The sequence below is a fragment of the Corticium candelabrum genome, chromosome 18 (assembly GCF_963422355.1).
Source record: "Corticium candelabrum chromosome 18, ooCorCand1.1, whole genome shotgun sequence".
Lineage (NCBI taxonomy): Eukaryota > Metazoa > Porifera > Homoscleromorpha > Homosclerophorida > Plakinidae > Corticium > Corticium candelabrum.
The window spans coordinates 1,111,176-1,133,252 of record NC_085102.1 but is presented as its reverse complement, the minus strand read 5'-3'; the positions used below and the strand labels follow the sequence as shown (position 1 = coordinate 1,133,252).

Sequence of the window (22,077 nt, the reverse complement as noted above, 5' to 3'; positions counted from 1 at the left end):
TGAGATTCGTTAGTTCTTTTTCAGTTTATTTCTTGTCGGGCTAGAAAAGACTATAATATTTGTTTTTGGTGGGAGTTTGGTTGGGGAGTTCAGGACTGTTTCATGGCGTAGCCGTTATAAAGTTAAAGTGACCTCGCTAATAGAACATACGGGGAATTCCCAGGATGTACGGGAGAAGGAGTGTACTTTTGGTGGCTGCTTGTTGTGTTGAGTGAAATTTAGAGCGCGTTTGATTGGGGCTCTTCCAGCCTCTTTCAGAAGAGTCTGGAAGAGCACGCCCCTCCTCCAACTTCTTCCAGCGCAGAGCTAGGAGGTTGGAAGAGGGGCGTGCTCTTCCAACTACTAGCTGCAGAGTCAGTAGAATTAGCTCTTCCGACTATAGCGGCAGAACTGTAGAGGTTGGAAGACGGGCGTGCACACGGAAGAGTGCAGTAGTTTGGTTTGGACTCCAAGGTAGATCCGGGGTAGTGTAGAGGACTGGGCGCGCAACGAGGATGACGGATTCTGGGCAACAACAGGATGCGATCGAAGCTGGAAACGCGCCATTTTTGCATTCATGTGGTAAAAACAAACCTACCACCTCCTACGCAGTTTGGTGAGTCCCAGGAAACCAGCAGAGAGGACTTATGAGCAGCTATGTGACACCCTACAAACACATTTCAACCCCAGACCAACGGTAACAATACAGGGATACAAATTCAATGCCCGCATGCAGCTCCCTGAGGAGGATGTGGCTAAATTGCGGGAACTAGCAGAGTTCTGTGAATTTGGGGAGAAGCTAGATGAGCATTTTAGGTGGTGTGTGGACTGTGGGATGAGCAAACAAAACGGCGTTTGTTTACGGAGAGTAAGCTATCATTTCAGTCAGCTTGGACGATATCAAGAGCAATGGAGACAGCCAAAAAGAACGTAGAGGCCATACAGAATGAGAGTCAGGAAGAAGGACAAGAGGAAACAGCACATTTGGTGATCAAGGTATGACAGGGCATTAAGCGTGATAGTGTTGCACAAGCAGTGACTCCGGTCTGTTACAGATGTGAGGAACCAACCACTCACCGAGTGAATGTAGATTAAAAAATGCAGACTGTAATCATTGGAAGCACAGGGCACATTGCTAGAGCATGCCGAGTAAAACAGAGGGCTAAATCAAGCTCTACTAGCAAAAGACTTTTCTGCTTTTAAAGCAAAGACAGTGGACGAGGATGAATTTGGAGACAAGGAAGAGGAGGAAGATACATATTACGTCAGGAAAAATGACCACTAGGATCGGGTGGATCCCCTTTGAGTAACAGTTGAAGCAAATGGAAATAGACACAGGAGCCTCTGTGTCACTGATCTCAGAGGAAACGTACAAGAAAACGTGGTATAGAGGAAAGGCACCGAAATTGAAAACAACAAAGAAAAGAATCAAAACTTACTGTGTGGCTACACTAATGACAGAATAGAAGTGATTGGAGAAACTCAGGTTTTGGTTAGAGTCAATTCTTGGGATAGCAAGGTGAAATTGCCATTGTTAGTGGTAAAATGATAGGGATCAAGCCTATTGGAAAGGAACTGGCTTCAGCATCTGAAGTTGAACTGACATCAAATCATGACAATTGGCAATGTATCAAAACTGGATGAAATACTGGCTCGTTATCAGCCTTTGTTCTCAGAAGAACTAGGAGAATACAAAGGTCACAAAGCTAGAATTGTGATCGATCAGGCAGAGCTTCCGCGGCTTTGTAAATCGAGGAGTGTACGGTATGATCTCACGCAGCAGGTAGAAGATCAGCTGAAACTCCTGGAAAGCGAAGGAATTCTCAAACCAGTTGGCCATGCCGACTGGGCAGCACTCATACTATCCATCATTAAACCTGACAAGTCAATTAGAATACGCGGAAATTTCAAACAAACATTCCGTCTTGCAACTCGTGTGAACAAGGACCCAATTCCTTGGGTGGCAGATCTGTTAGCTAGACTAGCTAAAGGCAAGTATTTCACGAAGTTGGATCTCAGTCAAGCATACAACCAACTGCCGCTGTCAGAAGAATCACAACAATACACGACCATTAACACATCCAGAGGACTTTTTCAATACACACGACTATCTTTTGGCATCTCCTCAGCACCTAGCATATTTCAGTGAGTGTTAGAGTCGGTAATACAGGGCACAAAGGACACAGACAACTACTTAGATGACATCCTAATTGCAACGGAGACAGAGATCGAACACTTGGAACAGTTAGATGCAGTGCTACAGCGCTTGAGCAAAGCTGGATTTCGTCTGAGAAGAGACAAGTTTACATTCATGGCAACATCTGTATATTTAGGATACCACATTGACAGTCAAGGAATTCATTCAGACCGGGAAAAAGTGAATGCAATCCGAGATGACCCAGCTCTGATTAATAGTCAAGAATTACGCAGCTTTTTGGGACTCCTGAATTATTACAATCGATTTGTTGCACAGCTATGTACCATGTTGGCACCACTGTATCAGCTGCTAAAACAGGGAGTAGAATGGAACTGGGGTCGTCAACAACAAACAGCATTTCAAAAAGCCAAGAAAGCTCTGTTGTCGCATCAGGTGTTGGCTTGCTATGACGTGAACCTCGAGATTGTCTTCAACAACGACAGCGTACCTAGCAAACCAATCGGGAGTGAAAATTGACAGCTCAAACGTATCAGGTCAACTCGAACTTGAAAGTTCTAATTTTATCCATAACGGTCGGTTTCAAGTGGAGCTGCCGTGTACAAGAAGAAGGTTACCCTTCGAACCTACGAAACTCGCCGTTTACCGGTTGTCGCGATTATCTGGCTATCAGTAGGAACGGGTTTTTTCGTGAAAGTGCGTATGCGGCTTGGGCAATCGTACGTACATTCACTCTAATCTTATAATACGCCAACCCACGCTTCCGTCTGTCTGGATGGATGGATGAATATCTGTAACGCGCCGATCAACACGACGCCGGATCGTCGCGAAACGTAGCGGAAGGGTCGAGATCGGCCGTTTGATTTCGCCGAGACTGCCTCCGACGGCCAGAAACCCATGGGATGCGCCGGAGTTTGTTTGTTCAATTAACCGACTATGCGGATGTGACGTGTTCTCTTCAGTCACTGAATGCCATCTAGAGTAGAGTGCAAGATGCGCCCGCTGCAGTCAGAGGTTTTATGCCGGCTCACCGGGACTCGTGTTCGTTTGTGCGTCCGTCCGTATATATCTAGGTATGTCACGGAAGGTGCGTCTTCTTTGCAGAAGTGGCGTCGTTCTCCACGAATAGACCATGACGTTTTATGTGGGAAGAAGATAAATTGCTGCCGCCCATAGGGCGGGGCGATGTAACGTGTACTCGCCAGTCACTTCATCCTCTAATGTTATATTAGGGTGCAAGTTGCGCCCGCTGCAGTCAGAGGTTAACTAAAGTAATAGGACACGTGTATTGTACGTTCTAACGCACGCTGCAGTGTGTGTGTGTGTGTGTGTGTGTGTGTGTGTGTGTGTGTGTGTGTGTGTGTGTGTGCGCGTGCGTGCGTGTGTGTGTGCACGCGTGCGCGTGTTTGTAGATTTTGTCTCTAGAGTAACACGTGGATCTGCTCTACAGTGAGATTGTGAGATGGGGCTACTCTACGTGCCAAATAATGGACGACTGGCAAAAGTTAATTTTACGTTTTCCTTGCTTATAGGTAGCTACTATCTAGGTGTTAGCGTGATTCCTACCGCTCATAAAGCGGGTGAGGGCTAGTAATATATGATATCCCTTCTAGAGGGTTAGGAGTGTTGGTGACGGGGCTGCTCAATTTGAATGGATAACGACCCAGATGTAACACAACTGCACGATTTCTTCGTGATCCCCCTTTTCTGCATATGTTATGGCCCATTCGAGGTTGGTTGCGCCCCATCTATGACATAAAATCACAATTCTAATGTGACCGAACGTGGCGGCATGAGCCATGGTAGTGTCGAAGTCTTCAGCACCTCAATCGTGACACAAGCGCACGTACTATAGATTCGTGACCGGTGCTTGTAACACACACCATAACCCGGTCGACGTCGGTGGCTCCCAAATCACGACATAGTCGCACGATAGATTCATGGCTTTCTTTTGCTGCATACGCCATAGCCCAGTCAATCTCGTGAGCACCCCGATTAATCGGAGCACCCCAATCGCGACGCAGGCGAACTATAGATTTGTGACCACCGCTTGCAGCACACACCATAGCCTTGTCGACGTCAGTGGCTCCCCATTCGTGACATAGTCGCACTATATTTTCATGGCTGTCGTCTGCTGCCCAGACCATGGGTAGATCGAAATTGGTGACACCCCAATCACGACACAGGCGCATGAGGTTGTTTTGACAGCCACTTGCAGCCCATAACATAGCCAAGTCAAGATTGGTTGATTCCAATTCTCGACATAAACGGACGACTTCCTCGTGATCACCTTCTGCAGCCCATACCATAACTTCGTCGAGATTGACCTTGTCATAGTTGTGACACGATCGCACGACGTTTGCATGACCTCCGCGTATGCAGCCATGTTCATAGCCTCTTGGACGTAAGTTGCACCGTATTGCCGAGCCAGATGCACCACAATGGTATGACCGCAAGTGGCAGCCATGGTTATGACTTCATTTGGAGAAAGGGTATACTGGTCTGCAATGAAATCTTTCCCATTGGATGTATTCGAACACCCAACCAGTAGACTCTTAGGCTTTCTGCGTATGGACAGGAAATTCGGCAGGAGTCGACCCGATATAACGTAAAGGTATCGCCATTGTATATATTCTACATGCAGATTACATTTCTTGTCTAATAGGACGTTCAACACAAGCTATATATGTGCAAAAGGTTATGACCTAATAATGACGTTTGCATGCGCTTCTCTGTTGCGTTTTCAGCTTCTAGTGCAATAGATATCGCTGAGTCTCTTTTGTAGACGTATGCGACAGTGCTCGAACAGATCTTTCACCACCATTTTAATAAGGTCGGGACGTATCTTCTCGGTCCAGATTTTGAAGACCTCCGGGTCACCTTCCCGACTTCAGAGTTTCCAGAATTCGTTGAAACACTTGATCAATTGTTTTCTGGAAGTATGACATTGAAGCGGAGCAGGAGCTATATTGGCTATTACATCTTTGTAGATCTCGAAGAGTTTCTTCATAGTCTCGATAAATCTGTCGATGCTATGAATGTTCTCGGCCTCTATTCGTATACTCTCGTCGGTGGTGAGGTCTGCTCGCTTGAACAGACCAATACAAGGGGCATCTAACCTCACGAGACGGCAACAACCTGCATTCGACTTCTCTGGCCACTCGCTGGGTGATCGTGTTACCGAGATCGATGTTTTTACCGTAGATCAACAACCAGCAGTGCCGTATAGCAACATCACCAGGACTCGGAGGGCTTGGTGGACCGACAATGTTCTTCTGACGCAACTCCATATCCTTGATAGTGAAAACTTGAAGCCTGGTTTCTAATTTGGGTATATACCCATGCATGATATAATAACAGCTCATACCCTAGGATGCTCGCAGGCATACAACATCGACTCATTGTACGTTTAGCCACGTAATCGACCACCCTGTTAATACATCGAACGAGAGGTAGCGGGTGACCAGAATCCTCCATAGTTATCGCATCGAATTCAGTCATAGCTGTCGTGGCGCACAATTCTGTGGCTATATACTAGAGATGTCATTTGTTTATTAGGGCGCAACTATAACATACGGACCGGGTACCCGAGGTGGGAGAAACCGAATTGGTTATACGTGCTCTAGTAGTGTATCTGGCGTCACAAATGTTACCACCTGACACTCGCCATATTTTCGCAGACTCGATTGGCTGAGCAGCCCCGAAGGGGTGGGAAGACCCGAAGAGGATGCAAACATATGGTTAGGGGCAGGTGGTATTATTTTGACGCCAGAACACTACTAGCGTTGTGTCTGGAAGGGCTTGGAGCTTGCGTCATCGAAACAAGCTGTGTGTAGTCTTTCTGTGCTTGGGTATCATCTCGTGTGTTTTGTGCATTGCTTTACATTACATCGAGTGCGCTCGCAGCCATCCAGTACGTTCGCATCCCATCCAGTACGTTCGCATTCAGTCTCCGTTGTGACAATAGTACACAACGTACGACGTTGATCATGACGGACTGCATGAGATCGAAGCCTGTCGACGGCAACATTCTCGCGACTGCGTTTAATTGCTGCTGTAGGCATGCAGATTTTACAAACAGCAACGACTCTAGCTGTAGTTGTCAAGTTACTCTACAGAAAGGATTGCACTGCTTGCATACCAATCGGGTCTTTAGTGAATCGTTTAAGAAACCAATCCGATATTTAGATATGCGGCAACACAGCGACATCAAAGGCTGTTCACTAGACCCATTTTAGCTGGAAATATGACGCAGCGGAAAGGGGCCTGGCTGAATGAGACTAACACCGGGGTTAGGTGGACGGGATTAGTAGACTACTGACATGCACTAGCCTTGACACTAAGCCTCCCTTTGCTTTCGGTGGTCCTTCCGCGCGACGATAGCTGTAACTCATTATGTCACGTGACAAACTAGTTTGTGACCTGATCTATTTTGCAAATGATGATTGGTTGACTGTAAATCACATTTGAGTTACTTCCTGATTATTCCTTTGATATGCAAAGCTTTTATTGAGCATTTAGGCAATTAAAGCCCTGTCCACACTAGACCAGAATGGATCGCGATCGGATCGTGATAGCGAGCGTCCACACTGCACTTTGAAAACGCCACCTCCGCCTCATTTTCGATATCACGGGACTGATGACCGATGAGTAAGTGTGGGTTCTTTACTTGTGGAAAGCGTTGATACAGCGACGTAAGGTGAGCGAGAACAAAGACGAGTGAGGAGTGTTAGATGTTCCGACTACACGCGTAGCGTACGTGAAGGCAACGCTCACTATTTATAATTGGATTCAACCGATCGCGATGACAGACGACCAACTATATGCAAGCAGGAGTGCGCCAGCGATGCAGTGGAACACATCAGCAGGAATTGGTCTCCGGTCACATCATAGTTGGTTATGGTCTACATCGTAGTTGTGTCTACAAGCGTACGAGCACACGCAGAATCAACAACCTGATCATTCATCAGTGCATTGAGCGGGCTAATGACGAGGTAGCATGCAGTTGTTTGTCATGGCTCGGGTTGGAAGCTGGGAGCAAAGATTTGCCAGCACTGGTATTCGTCCGTGCTAGCACGTCTTGACCATGAAGGATGGCTGAAGACTCTTCTAACTAACTACTTCTGAACTCACCGTGTCCAAAAACTTACTGCAGAATCGCCTTAAGACTTGAGAATGTAGCCATTCAAATTTTCGCGGTATGCATGCAGTACACTATCGCATGCACATACGCGTGGAATTTTGCGCAGGACATACGTAGCAGAATTTTGGGTGTCGTTTCTCTAGACAGTGAGCAACATCGTGAGTGCTTGCATGCATAGCTACCGACTGCATTGTGCTTTGTGTAGCTTAGCTGGTTTACCACCTGCCGTGTACGCGTGACGGCTATGTGAAGTCTCTGCTGTAAACAAAAACACACATGATCTCATTTAAAGTCCCATCAGGAATATGAAACGAACCGACAAAGGGTGGGTCTTACTAATTACATAATTAGTTAATTGTGACATAATGAGTTCCTAGACATCTCTTTGCTTTTGGAGGGAACATCACGGGATACAGTCCCGCTGCTATCCTTGCGCGGAAGGACCGCCGAAAGCAAATTGAGGGTTAGTGTCGAGGCTAAGTAGACACCTAGTGTAGTGTACCCGCGGTGTCACAAACGAAAGCACTCAACCCGGTCGTAATTTTTTTAAGATTCGATTGCAGACCCGAACGGGATGCGACTTCTGAGGAATGCCTCCATAGGTCCCTCTTTTTCATTAGGCGTCTCAACACATTTGAACATTTTGCATGAAAAGCGACAAGTATTGAGAACTATAAGCATTTAGGTATTTGAAGATGTCAAGTGGTAAATCATATCGAGTTGACAACATACGATACAAGGGCATCAATTTCTGATTTTTAATTACTGTTTAAAGGGCTACTGACATCCTTTGCGCGATCATACTTTTCACAAGGTAGGATCGTTAGCGGGCAAAACGCCATTGTTTACGGTTACATCAGCCTCCGGTTGAATGACGGTTTGAAAAACAGTCTGTGTGCGTAGATTCTAAGAACCTTAGGTATCGTATGGAGTAGATACTCTTGATGTTGAGAATGGCTCGGAAGACGACGAAAGAGAAGCCGTAGAATAGGTGGAGCTGTATACTTTGAGCCTGTAGCCAGTGAGACGCCGTCGCTGCTAGCACCCGAAGACGAGCAAAACGAACCGTATTTATACTCGATTAGCGCAGATGCTAATGAAGCTATTCTGACCAATAGATGAGAAGTGGTGTCATTACCGATCAATAGACGAACGTGATATCATCATAAGGCTCCACCTTTCTTTGTTTGGCGGCTGTGCTACAAAAAGTTAGCCATCATCTTCTTTCGTCCATCCTGTACATGGTGTGTATCCTTTGCTTTACGGGTTTAGCACTTATATAGGAACAACGCCTCTAGTTTATATTTGCACGTGTATGTTTTCTCAACAACAACCTGGCGTCTAGATAGGGAAGGTGCTGATTCTGGCGCCATGTGCGGTATGTGTAGCTGTACTTAACTTGTAACAGTTTGCTTGTTCCACAATGTTCCTGCGTAGTGGTTCTGTAGTCTCGCGTAGCCAGACCCCTTTCCGCCGCGTCCTCCCCGGCGAAATGGGTCTGGTGAACGGCCTTTGATGTCGCTGTGTGCCATTTAGCCAGAAATGGGCTATCTAAAGACCGGATTTTGTTTCTTAAACGCTTCACTAAAGACCAGACTGGTATGCACGCAGTGCAATCCTATCTCATTAGCTTCTCTTGTTTCGTAGAGAACAACTCGAAGACTACAGCTAGAGTCGTTGCTGTTCGTGAAATGTGCATGTCTACAGCAGCGATTAAACGCGGTCGCGGAAACGTTGACGTCGACAGGCTTCGATTTCATGCAGCCATGATCGACGTCGTACGATCTAGCGTTGTGCGCTCGTGTCACAACGGAGACTGAATGCGAACGTACTCGGTGCTGTTTGCTGTTTGCTTTTTTTTTTACGTCTAAAGCGACCGCAGACAGTCCAGAGTGAGCGATATCTGGAGCGGCTTGGAGTTGTATGACGTCATCGAAACAAGATGAGTCGTCTTTCTGTGTTTGGGTAATCATTTCATGCGTTTTGTCCATTGCTTTGGTGAACACATACATTAGCAACCAGGAAGAGACCACGTTGACAGAAATGCTGGACGTCCCAAGGTGATATAGATTCGATGTGTTGTTTGGAAGAGCTCTAGATTTATGATCATGCATGCAGCGCTACATGATCTAGAATTTTAGACAGTTATTACAACATGCAGTTATTTATTTCACTGGAAGGTCAAAGGTACCACAGTTACCACAGTCACAACTAAGTACACAAACATCACAACAACCACATCCTTTTCCTGCACTGTCTTCACTACCAGCAAATAAAAATCAGCAAATAAGCACTTCCTACGACAAGTTGTAAAATTTTGTCCATACTTCTTCATAGAGGATGAAACTGTCTTGTGCAGATGTCCATATACAAGCAGTACAGTTGCTGTCAAGCCATCTCTTCCAGCTCGCCCAGTCTCTTGGACATAATCTTCAATGAGTATTGGAGGACTCCAATGAACAATCCACCTAATGTTGGGAATGTCAACACCCATCCCAAATGCTGTTGTAGCTATCAGAACTCTCAATGTGCTGTCTACTTTACTAAATGACATCAAAATTTTTCTTTCATCTCAACTGTGGAGGCACTCGAATACGTATCAACTAGACGAAATTCTTGTACAGCAATACAATCTGATGGAAATGTAAAGTGGGATTCCAACTTTGATCTGAGCAGAAGATACGGTGACCAACAGTTGCCGTATTTAGTACAAAAGATTATGTATTAGTAAAAAAACTTTAGACTATACTATGTATGGACTACCATATATGTTTATCTAAGAATTAATACATGATGATCATGCAGTATACGCATGCAGTGTTGATCGTTACGTAAAGTTTACTCATGGCCAGACAGATATCATATGATGTATAAAGGTAAGTAGTAGAGACTTGCGTGTTCCACAGATTGACATGCAGTGTCAGAAGTGAAGTCTGCAACCCAAGCTGCTTCTGTTCATATTACTCCAATCACAACGTGGTCTCTTCCTGGTTGCTACTGTATGTGTTCACCAAAGCAAAGCACAACCACACATGAAATGATTACCCAAACACAGAAAGACGACTCATCTTGTTTCGATGACGTCATACAGCTCCAAGCCGCTCCAGATATCGCTCACTCTGGACTGTCTGCGGTCGCTTTAAACGTCAAAAAACAGCAAACAGCACCGAGTACGTTCGCATTCAGTCTCCGTTGTGACACGAGCGCACAACGCTAGATCGTACGACGTCGATCATGGCTGCATGAAATCGAAGCCTGTCGACGTCAACGTTTTTGCGGCCGCGTTTAATCGCTGCTGTAGACATGCACATTTCACAAACAGCAACGACTCTAGCTGTAGTCTTCGAGTTGTTCTCTACGAAACAAGAGAAGCTAATGAGATAGGATTGCACTGCGTGCAAACCAGTCTGGTCTTTAGTGAAGCGTTTAAGAAACAAAACCCGGTCTTTAGATAGCCTATTTCTGGCTACGCGACACACAGCGACATCGAAGGCCGTTCACCAGACCCCATTTCGCCGGGAAGGACGCGGCGGAAAGGGGTCTGGCTACGCGAGACTAGTGGTTCTGTAGTCTGACAACTTGAATTTTTGGTGTGCGTGGCTGAGCGGCCGCGATGTTGTTGCGAAATTTGCTACTGGTGTTTTCAACAGAAATTTGGCGCTCTACAGGAATTTGCGAAGGGAACGTGCATTGTTCATGACAGCGTGTCTGTTTGTGAGACGAAGCGATTGACCAGTAAGTACGCTAATGCGTCTCTATTCATTTTTGTTAAGGTATCCAAAGTCAGAGCGAACAGAGACGCTTAATTTTCATTTGCACGTGGATGCTTTTCCACATTAATGTTTTGTTTTGGCTCTGGCGGCTCTGGGGTCACCTCATTACCACGGTGGGCCTAAATGATTGCGGTTAGACGGTGATAGCTGTATAAATATGGTAGGTGTAAACACCACGTAAGGGGATTTTCAATGGTGTCAAATTCATAAGTGTTTGTGCCTCCTGATACTCAGCTGCCTTACCTACACTGTAGACGTGTCGTAGCATGTGGTGTGCATGTACACCCGCGGAGAGTTTAGCACTGTAGTTCTTCTCCATTTATCGTGGTTGTTACGGGTCGTTTGAAGGAAGGATAGAGTTCGTACACACGCACAGCGGAAGACACGCAATAGACAAAAAATATAGGCGTATAACTCGCACCACTAACTTTAACACCACTGTACAACAACTTCTAATGTACCAGTCAGTAGAATATATATATGTGAGCGGCACCGGCATTCAGTCAATTCGCTTCAGTCAATGTAAGTACCTCCCCTTTTTCCCAAACGTTATGATAATTTGAGTAACCCAAGAATAGTCGCTTGTTGACACGTGACAGTGGTATTAAGCAGTTTAGACTGATATTGCAAGTCATGTAGGGAAATTTTGTTTAGGTGTACAACTATATAGTTGTGGTTGCTGACCTCTGGTCATCATTGTGGGTGTTTTTTTATCTAGATGCGTGGGTTCTGCAGACTGCATACAGCAGGACTATGACATTGCATAAACTGATCGTCCTCCAATTCATGAGAAACAATTCTATTAGCAATGCACGCTGACTTCAACAACGGACTTCTGTACTGCACAGGAGCTATACAGATATACTCCTTACCATCAATTAGCAAGATGGTGTAAACTGGCTGTCAGTTAGAAGATTCTGTACCACTATATAGAAATTATTCAGTGGCTCATACTTATATGAATATAATTCGTCACTACATGAACACTTCTGTAAAGTCTAAATGCAATCTACTGTCTTTCACGTTTTTGTATGTCAATCTTTTTTTTTTTGGTTTTTCCAACTCGCTCTTGCTTAATCAGTATGCGCGGTATTCGTCTCAATTTCGGCGCCCGGTAGCCTAAACTAAATTGCTCGTACAGTTCTGGCTCATCTTTAAAGCAGTGTGCTTCGAAATAACGACTACACAACACGGAAGAATCACTGGGGGCTTCTCAGCAATGACTCGTTTGTCTGAATTGTTCCGTCCACTTTCGTCTTTGTCAAGGTCTTCGGAATCCGAAAGAATCTCACACCTTCTTTCACCGTGCTATAGCACGCAGCTGCCACACATCGTCTAAACATGCATTCTAACCATAGCACACGTTCGAGTCTTGTGCGTTACCTATTTTACGGGTGGTAGCGCGAAACCCGTTCTGTTACATCATATGTACACTCCCCGAATCTGGTCCTCTAAACCGGATACGATACCGGAAGCACATTACCGTGCAATTTTCTTATACAAATCTTGCTTTTTAAATCTGAAATTATTTATTACGGTATGTACACCTATAGAATTATCATATAAAATTCAAAGTAATTTTTGATTTTTGTATGTCAGTAGTAATCGTTGCTTTTTGTGGGACCGTCATGCATCATACTCATAGAACTCATTATGAATTGTGCAAAAATGTTACCTTTTGTTGACAGGCATATTTTCTTGGTGCGGGTTCACCGTTGTTTGGTTCAGACCGTCTAAAATTGTCGTTTAGATTGTCGATTAAGAACTTCCATCTATGTTTACTACTAGAGATATGTAGAAGATTAACTGCAATTATCACATATTTATTGTAACAGAGTTTTGCTTGCCTTTGTCAAGGCTAGTTTTGTTGAAAATCTTGTCTTTCGTTTAGGCATACGTTTGTCATGAACGTAGTAGTTGAGTCTGTCATATTGGAGAGTGCAGCTCAAGAAAGCACTTCTAGAGGAGATCAAGAGATTGCGGATGCACTTCATCAGGAAAGAAGTGAACTTGGCGTGGGGGAAGTCGATGAAGCAGGACAAACAGTCGCTCATCAATTACAGCAATCAACACAGGCAGTAGAGGAAGAAATTCGCGCACTGGCTGCGGATGAGTTGCCCAGACGAGCGACAACGTTGAGAAACGATGTTGGTAGCTACTTTGATGGTATTCGTCATCGTCTATTCGGTCAAACCGGAATGCGCATGGCTGGCAGGTTGTGCAGTGCAGCAGGGATTTTGATAGCGCAATATCTACAGTTCAACTCTGGAAAGATATCTTTAAGGGATTTGCTAAATTGCATTTTTGGGGAGATTGTAGAGCTGATCGTTGACTTCATTCAACCACAGTCTGAGGTTAGTAAGTGCAAAATCAAAGTACAATTAAGTTCTTAATTACAGTGAATTTGTAAGAGTTGTTTATGTAATAAATAACGTAATCTGTGTAGACAAATCTAGTAATTTATTCACTCTAACGGTACCTAGCCTATATTTAAATGTAAGCACCAATATGTTTTATAGGATAACAGTTGAAACACTAAATTTTTTTGAAGTGACAGTGATCTTGCTAGAGGAATACTTCATCGTTTAGCGCTGGGCTCCTGCAAACTTGATTGCATACTATACACAATCAAGTTGGAAGGTTGGGCTGAACTACAGGCAAAGCTGGACATTGTGGTAGCATAAATGATGATACGGGGCTTTAGGATGGGCATGCGCAATAGAGAGAAAGCAAAGCGTGTGACTCCAATAAAGCTTACAACCGTCTGACGTGACCACTACATTGGGGTAGTTGGCAGGATATGACAATGGCAGCAAAACGTGTGGAAAAACATCCCAAGGAATTTGTTCCCAACTATGGCGGGAACATGGCTGCCGAATTTGAACTCTGGCTGGAAGACGTAAATGCTATCTGTGAAGTGACTGACCAGGAGGACAAGAAGAGGCTGTTCATGAATCTAAGTAGGTTAGACCTGAGACGAATTACGAAAAATGGTTGGTCGTTCCGCCACCACCACAATCAAGAGGATGGGTTATTATAAGGCTTGACAGATGCAGTGCTTGCTCACTTTCGCCTGACTGTCAACACGACATCTGAAGGGTACAGGTTTTTACAGCTTCGACAATAAGTGGAACACGAGTCCATCACCGCCTTTGTAGGCCGTCGACGATCTAAGATAGAGGTTTGTGAGTTAGAGTTTGTTACAGTAGATACATGTTGTCGATAGCAGGTGAGGGATTAGTCAATTGTTGGATTGCGGGCAGAAGAAATTTTTAAGGAGTTGTTGATAGTTCCTAACCTTACTTTACGTGAAGCTATTGCTAAGGCAGTGGCGATAGAGGCTTCTATAGCAGACAGTTATTATATGACAGCAGTCGTTGTGAACCCTTGGCAACGATGCTCAGTGCGGTGAACAAAGTCTCTCAATCCAGCAATTGAAAAACTTGCACATGCAGTTACCGTGGGCGAGCAATCGAGGCAAACAGCATTGCCCAGCTGCAGATGCACAGTGCATCATATTGTCACAAAACAGGACATTTCTGCAGCAGTCTGTTTGCAGAAACAGAAGCAGTCAGTAGCTCATTCCGTAGAGGAACAAACCTTAGTTTTGTCAAGGGAGATGAGTCAAATGTAGTCTAGGACGCCGTCTATACTGCTCAACCTACTGTAGATTCTAATGTCTTTACAGTGACACTCATCGTCAATGACAAGAAATGTCGATGCTTATTGGACACAGGAGCAACACGAACCCTTCTCGGTGAGGATGTAGTTTCTCGCACAAGACCCAGCTCCAACACTCTTAGGGCATATGGGGTAGCAGATTGAAACATTGGGTGTAGCTGACGTTACAATATCAGCAGGAGACAAATCTTGCAACTGCACATGCCTTATGGTGCCAGTGGGAATCAAGGTACTGTTTGGCAAAGATGTGAGTGTCCAATTACAGCTACTGTCTACGGCAGATATCAACGTTGTTAAGACGGACAATAGTGAGATTAGGTTATGCCAGACTAATAGCAGAGCATTGTAAACTTTATGCTTTCAGTATCCAGAAGGACATTTGAAAGGAGCTGAAACAGCTACAGGATAGGGATTTCATCAAACCAGTTTTCAAAGTGACACAGTGGGTGTCCCGATTGATACCAGTGCGCAAATCTAATGGAAGTGTGCGTTTGTGCTTTGACTATCGACAGCTGAACAAGTCCATCATTCGTGAACGACATATATATATATATATATGATGCCTACGTTAGATAAAATTACGTCCTTGTTGAGTGGATCCACTGTCTTCTTGGTACTTGATGCTGAGTTTCGTCAGCTACTATTCTCATTATAATCCCCAGACTTGAGCACGTTCTCATCACATTGTGGCCTGTTTTGGTTTAAGAGACTTCCATTCGGCATTGCATGTGCCCCAGAAATCTTCCAACGCGTGGTCAGCTTTATTCTGATGGGATTAGAGGGTATTTCACTTTACATTGATGACGTACTTGTTTTCGGGAAGAACAAAGAGGAACAGGACGCAAGACTTAAGCAGGTCTTACAGCGTCTAGCAATCACCAGTTTTGAACTGAACTTGTCCAGGTGCTAGGTACGGCAAGCTAAGATACATTGAAAGCCATACAGGAAATGCCATGTCATGAGTCTGTGACAGACGAACGACGGTTGCTAGGAATGGCGACTTTCTTGAGCAAATTTATTCCTCCACTCTCCCAGACAGCAGAGACACTTCGTTAGTTGGCTAAGCAAGTTCCTTTTACGGTTACTGAGCAACTGCAAGAAGCGTTCAAAAGCGCCAGTTGATGATTGCCCAACCTTTACTAAAGTCAGCATTAATTCTTCAACACATCTCGTTGTACTCCCACCTCCATTAGCAGTGATGCTTCTCCAAAGGAACTGGGAGCCATCCTATGGCTAAAAGATGAGCACAGCAAATGGACACCAGTTACCTGTGCCAGCCGCTCTTTGACAGACACAGAAATGCCTTATTTTTAAATGGAACGCAAAATGCTGTAGGTGGTGTTTGCTATTACACAGTTTAAACAGTATCTGTTAGGACGACCGTTTGAAGTATTTAATGACCGTAATCGTATCATCAGTATTGTCCGTAAACCATTCGGGGAGGTTCTACCTGGTTTTCAACGCTGGCTAGTAGCCTTGATGCTCTTCCCATTCTCAATCACACACATTCCTGGCTGCCACTTGGTGTGTACGAATGATTTATCTCGTACTCCCCTTTCTGAGAAGACACAGACGCCAGAAGAGACTCGGTCTATGAGGGAGTATGTGGGGATGGTAATGGAGGAAGCACCTATAAATGCAAAGGCATTCAGCAAGCATCCACAGCATACCAGCTTATCAGTCGTGTAATCTAGCGAGTTGTAGAAGGGACATGGAGAGATTGGGAGTTTATGGTAGAACCGTTTACCGAGTCCGTGACCAACTCACTGTTACTACAGGATTTTACTCCTTGGCAACCGATATGCATAGGATACCAGAGTCAGCTCGCCCGGCAGTACTGCGAGTAGCTCATGACAGCCACCCAGGTACTGATGCTTTTCTGGACACTCTAAGAACGAGAGTTTGGTGGCCAGGGCTTAGTAAAGACGCAGTAATGTTCACGGCAGTCTATTTTGGCGGAAACATACTAGTCATGCCAAGTTCTGCAACCGTCAGATATTGAAGGAGAATAAAATAAGATAGCAGTTGGTCTGGTGAAGATTGAAAGTACAATATGTTTATCTGTTGTGAACTCTGGGTCTAGGTATCCAGCGGTGATTCCACTGACATCTACCACATCAGCATCAATCATTGGAAAGTTAATGGAAATATTTGCTAGGTTTGGACTGCCAAAAATCATCGTGACGGATGATTGGCCACGGTTTGTGTCCACTGAATGGAACGGTTTCTGTCTCGTCTGGACATTGGATAGTGATGGCTATCATTTGCTTACATGTACAGGAAGTGCATGTTGACCTATGAATCAGTGGCCAATGCTCGGAGTGAATGCCTTAGGATCCAGCTCTTCTTTATATGCTGTAAATACTCTATTGTAAGTTCTGAGCTTCCATTATTAAGAAATGCCTGTTGTTAAAGTTGACACGCCACCCATTACAAACTGATGTTTGTATCATACCCTTTTAGGGCATCATCTAACACAATTGTTATGGAGGAGATGCACTTCTATTTGTAAAGACACGCTTAAATTAAATTGATTTGTCACCGGTACTATGAGAGTTACATGGCTGCGTGGTTGAGATATCTAGTGCGTGTTCACACCGACATCTGGACTAGAACTATGATTAAGCTAACTATGATTAGGCCAACATTAGCGCAAGTGTTATGAGGAATTCAGTCGGAATTCCTCATCGCATGCTATGAAGAATTCAGTGACTGTTACAAAGACTCTTTTTAACACGTATTTTGTTAAAAACACTCTTTCTAACGTGTTAAATGGAGTCTTTTTAACACCAAGCGAGTTCTTCATAGCTGGTGTTCAATAAAGTTTCCTGATAAATTCAGTCTGGTGTTGAAAAGACTCTGTTAAGTTCAGTCTGCTGTTAAAAGAACAATACAGAATAATTTCTTGGATCACTTGATTAGTTGTAAACTTTTTAAACACGCGTGCCATACGCTCAGACTGTTTTCTTCAATGCAGTGGCGGATCTAGAGGGGTTCCGGGGTGTCTGTGGCCCCTAAAATTTTGTGACGTTATCACGCGGAGATGACCGCGTACCAGCAGTGCTTGTTACTTCCTGACGTGACTCGCAGCTCACGTTTTAGTTTTAAGTAACTTCACACGGAGGTGCAGTACAGATTATGAAGTTTCGACGTAGGTCCATCATCGTTGGACAGTACGAGTAAGTGAATCGTACCGTACTCCTACTCTTTCTACATTAATTTATGGGAACTTGTTTTCAATCTCAGTTGTTCTCCAACAACATGTTTCATTTACTTCCTTTGCAATGATAACGTTTTAAAGTAGTTATTTTCTATCTCATGAAAATATACTTCCACCTTTGATTGTCACAACATTCACAATTTCATGAAACCATATATGTCTATAGAAGCTTTTTTCGGAAAGAAAAGAAAAAGCGGTAACATTTGCACGTTTAGCGAAAGACATGTATAGGTTTGCAAGATCAATTCAAATTCTTCAGTACTGTAGATTCATTAACGTATACTTCCGTTCTATGGTATAGGTGATTAAATAGCTAATTTATATCTGGAGGCGTGGCTGATCCTAACCTTGTGACGCTACTGAACCCCCCTTCGAAAATCCTGAATTCGCCCCTGCAATGTACACACTATTCAAGGAATCTGAAATATCGTCTGGAGCTTCCCTGATCTTGTCGCAGTAACCAACACAAACACAAACACAAAGCAAGAGCGTACTACGCTAATGTAGATATCTAGTGAAGTAGATTATGTAGTTGACTAGATCAGCTAGCTATAGCTTGTTCACGAATAGAACTCGCAAAGCTAAAACAGGTCATGCATCTTACCCTACGAAGCAATGAGAGCGGATGTCTGTGCCGAAGAAGCGGCCATTTTGCTTAACATCTAACGCGCGCTATCTGACTGAATTTAACAGTGTACTTTGTTAAAACAGTCGAGACGAATGGTACGCGTGTTAAGAAAAGTCTAGACATAACCAAGTGATTAAGGACACTATTATACATTGTTCTTTCAACGCCAGACTAAACTTAACAGAGTCTTAATAACGTCCGACTGAATTTAGCGTCTGAATGTAGTTAACACGGATACTTTATGTAACACCGAATGAATTTAACACAACACAAGCGCGTTCACACACTCTGATTAGTAAGTCACGGGGGCACGTGTGTACAATTAGCCTCGACAGTTTTCATCCGTCATATCTGGCAAGAATTCTCGTGAATTGTCTTGACGAATCGATTGCTTTAGGTTTCGAAGAGGGAAACATTAGTTTGCTTTCTCTGGCAGCTCCTTCATGGACGGCAGGCAGTTGTCACATGTACAGGCACGTATACGTAGTATCCATCTGTCTGGGCTTCTGTTTACGTCGCCATGTATTGCTGCGTTTGTACTTTTAAACATACAACGCTACATCAGAAACATTGGCCGCATGCTCTTCTTGCATACTACCTCACGTGCCAAAGTTACGTTCAACCACTAACGCCACTAATGCGGTTGAAATACTACTCTACGGCGCTAAAATGGCGTTATAATGGTGTTACACTAATCATGACTAGGACCGGTGTGAACGAGAGTGGCTTTAGTGCACTAACGCCAAACTAATCATGAGTAGGCCCTGTTCATCTTTTTTCTGGTAATTTCTGCAAAACAGGAATCTTTCTGGTAACTAGGAATACGTGCTAAATCCGGTCAGACTGCGCTAAAAGCAGCTCTATTCAACCTATAAACGAACACGAAGTTGCTTCCACCTGTCCAGCAATCACAACACAGTCACTGCACGTGACCACGTGACACTAGCTATCTGCATAGTAGGAATATCGTTAGAACTTTTCTTCTAGTGCACCGACCGTTTCTATCCGCTGCTTCCCACTTTTACACAATAAGTCAAACGTTTCTGCACTCGTTCAGTGTTTGTCCAGGCTACCGTTGACGAGAATCAGCAGCGCAAAGTACACGTGGTCAAGCACGACAGACGCCATTTTCTGCATACTAGTAATGTCTCGCCAAATCGCTACAATTCAACTTGACAAATCAAGATTTACATCGAATGCTTACAGCAATGCATAGAATCATATCACAAAGTTTCTGATTATTCTGACGTCATCTTCTCCAAATTTCAAAATTCGACCAAACGATCGATTTCTGACGTTTTGATGACATTCAGTCACTTCTGCTGATAAAAATGAACGTCTAGACATTAGCTTCTTGTGCAACGTTTGGTTTCATCATATTTGCGAACGACTGTCATTTTGTGTAGGCCGCGCAGAACTGTAGTACGTGGTGAGTGCACGTGACCACGTGGCACAAGCTTTCTGCATAGTAGGAATATCGCTGGAACTTTTCTTCTAGTACACCGACCGTTTTTATCCGCTTCTTCCCACTTTTCCACAATAATTCAAACATTTCTGCACTTTTTCAATGTTTTTCCAGGCTACCGTTGACGAGAATCAGCAGCGCAAAGTACACGTGGTCAAGCACGACAGACGCCATTTTCTGCATACTAGTAATGTCTCGCCAAATCGCTACAATTCAACTTGACGAAATAAAACTTACATGGAATGCTTTCCACAATGCATAGAATAATATCACAAGGTATTTGATTATTCTGACGTCATCTTCTCCAAATTTCAAAATTCGACCAAACGATCGATTTCTGACGTTTTGATTACATGCAGCCACTTCTGCTGATAAAAATTGACAAATCAAAATTTACATCAAATGCTTTTCGCAATGCATACAACCGTATCACAAAGTTTCTGAATAATGTGACGTCATTTTCTCAGAATTTCAAAATTCAACAAAATTATTGTGTGTGTGTGTGTGTGTGTGTGTGTGTGTGTGTGTGTGTGTGTGTGTGTGTGTGTGTGTGTGTGTGTGTGTGTGTGTGTGTGTGTGTGTGTGTGTGTGTGTGTGTGTGTGTGTGTGTGTGTGTGTGTGTGTGTGTGTGTGTGTGTGTGTGTTAGAAGAATGGTTGTTGGTGTTAGAAGCCAGGGCAGGTCTTTTCCAACAATTAAAAATTATCCAATATTATTTAGTTTATAGATAGATTAGTCAGCTATATTAGAAATATAAATTGTAGTTTGTAGTTTGTTTGCTACTCTCAGAGAACATTGCTTGCTAGACTAATTGTTGGGTGGAACTCTCATCAATGCAAACAAACACAAACACTCAAGGTTACAACCTCTAAAATGACTCGTATAGCGTGTCTCTACGACGTTTCTGGCAAGTATTGATAATATCTCAAGGACGCAGTTAGAGTGAACACTTTTGGTAGTTGGGGAAATCCCCTCTTGAAGAGCTGTTTGTTTGTTTTTAGTCACCGCAGAAGTGCAGAGAATTCCAGGTGTGCTCATTATGTACTTGACCTCTATCTTACTGCGTATTTAGTATGTTGTTGTTACAGTAACTGAGTTGGGCTCTGTTTCTAGGAAAGAATTGCTGTGAGTCCCTTGACGTAATTGCAACAACCTCGACATTGTCATATATTTGCAGCACTAACTGTTGAGAGCTACCCAGCTACCTAGCTTGAACTTACACCTAATATTGATAGCAATTGAAGCCGAAGTTGTAACTTAATTAAACTAAAATGTCCGTTACATAGTTACAAGAAAACCCACTTGCTTCTACTTGTACGTGTACCTCTCTGCGTATTCCCTGAGCGTGTAATTAGATGCTAGTAAATGGTAGCGAGAGATGCTACACGGAACGATAACAAAGGATTAAGGATAGGATTAGAATTGATCTGAAACAGCTGTCGTATGACTCGTATCTATTCGTCGGCGGTGTGCTTATTATGTATTTGACCTCTATCATTTTGCGTTTTAGAATGTTGTTGTTCCAGTAACTGAGTTGCGGTCTGATTCTACAAAAGAATTGTTCACTAACGTAATTGCAACAACTTGGACATTGTTATTTATTTGCAGCATGTTTCTATGTCATAGCAGCTACAGCTCAGAGATACCTAGCTATACCTAATTTGAACTTACACGTACTATTGATGGCTGTAAAGCCGAAGTTGTAACTTAACTTAGACTTGAATACCTGCGTTCATTTCAAGCAAACCCGCATGCTGCGGTAAATATATCTAAATGATCCTACACGGAAAGATAACAAAAGATAAAGGTAAGGCTAGAATTGATCTGCAACAGCTGTTGTATCTATTCGTAGAAGATCGTGTCAATGACCTCTAGTACTACAACCACTAAACGTTACAAAGAATAGGTACCGTAGTGGTTCAGCAACCTTTATAAGTACGCACACAACGTGTTTCTTTTCTAGTTGCTTGATGCTTTCTGCAGCGCCCGGGCTTTGCTCTAATTCTTGTCTCCTCAGTCTTTTTGACGATCACA

General features: G+C 43.8%; 1 protein-coding gene across 5 annotated transcripts; it reads left to right on the top strand.

Annotated features, from left to right (window-relative positions):
* Positions 1 to 10,932: 10,932 nt before the first annotated feature.
* Positions 10,933 to 21,779, top strand: LOC134194207 (uncharacterized). Of its 5 annotated transcripts, XM_062663135.1 has the most exons (4): positions 10,933 to 11,012; positions 12,942 to 13,404; positions 21,045 to 21,071; positions 21,157 to 21,314. In XM_062663135.1, exons 2-4 carry the CDS (start codon positions 12,955 to 12,957, stop codon positions 21,184 to 21,186), a joined length of 507 nt encoding a protein of 168 aa, XP_062519119.1. In that variant the 5' UTR covers positions 10,933 to 11,012; positions 12,942 to 12,954; the 3' UTR covers positions 21,187 to 21,314. The 5 variants fall into 5 exon arrangements, 3 of the variants coding, with proteins under 3 accessions (XP_062519119.1, XP_062519117.1, XP_062519118.1); XM_062663133.1 differs by lacking the exons at positions 21,045 to 21,071; positions 21,157 to 21,314 and adding an exon at positions 21,554 to 21,779; XM_062663134.1 differs by lacking the exons at positions 21,045 to 21,071; positions 21,157 to 21,314 and adding an exon at positions 20,850 to 21,014.
* The last annotated feature ends 298 nt before the right edge of the window (positions 21,780 to 22,077 follow it).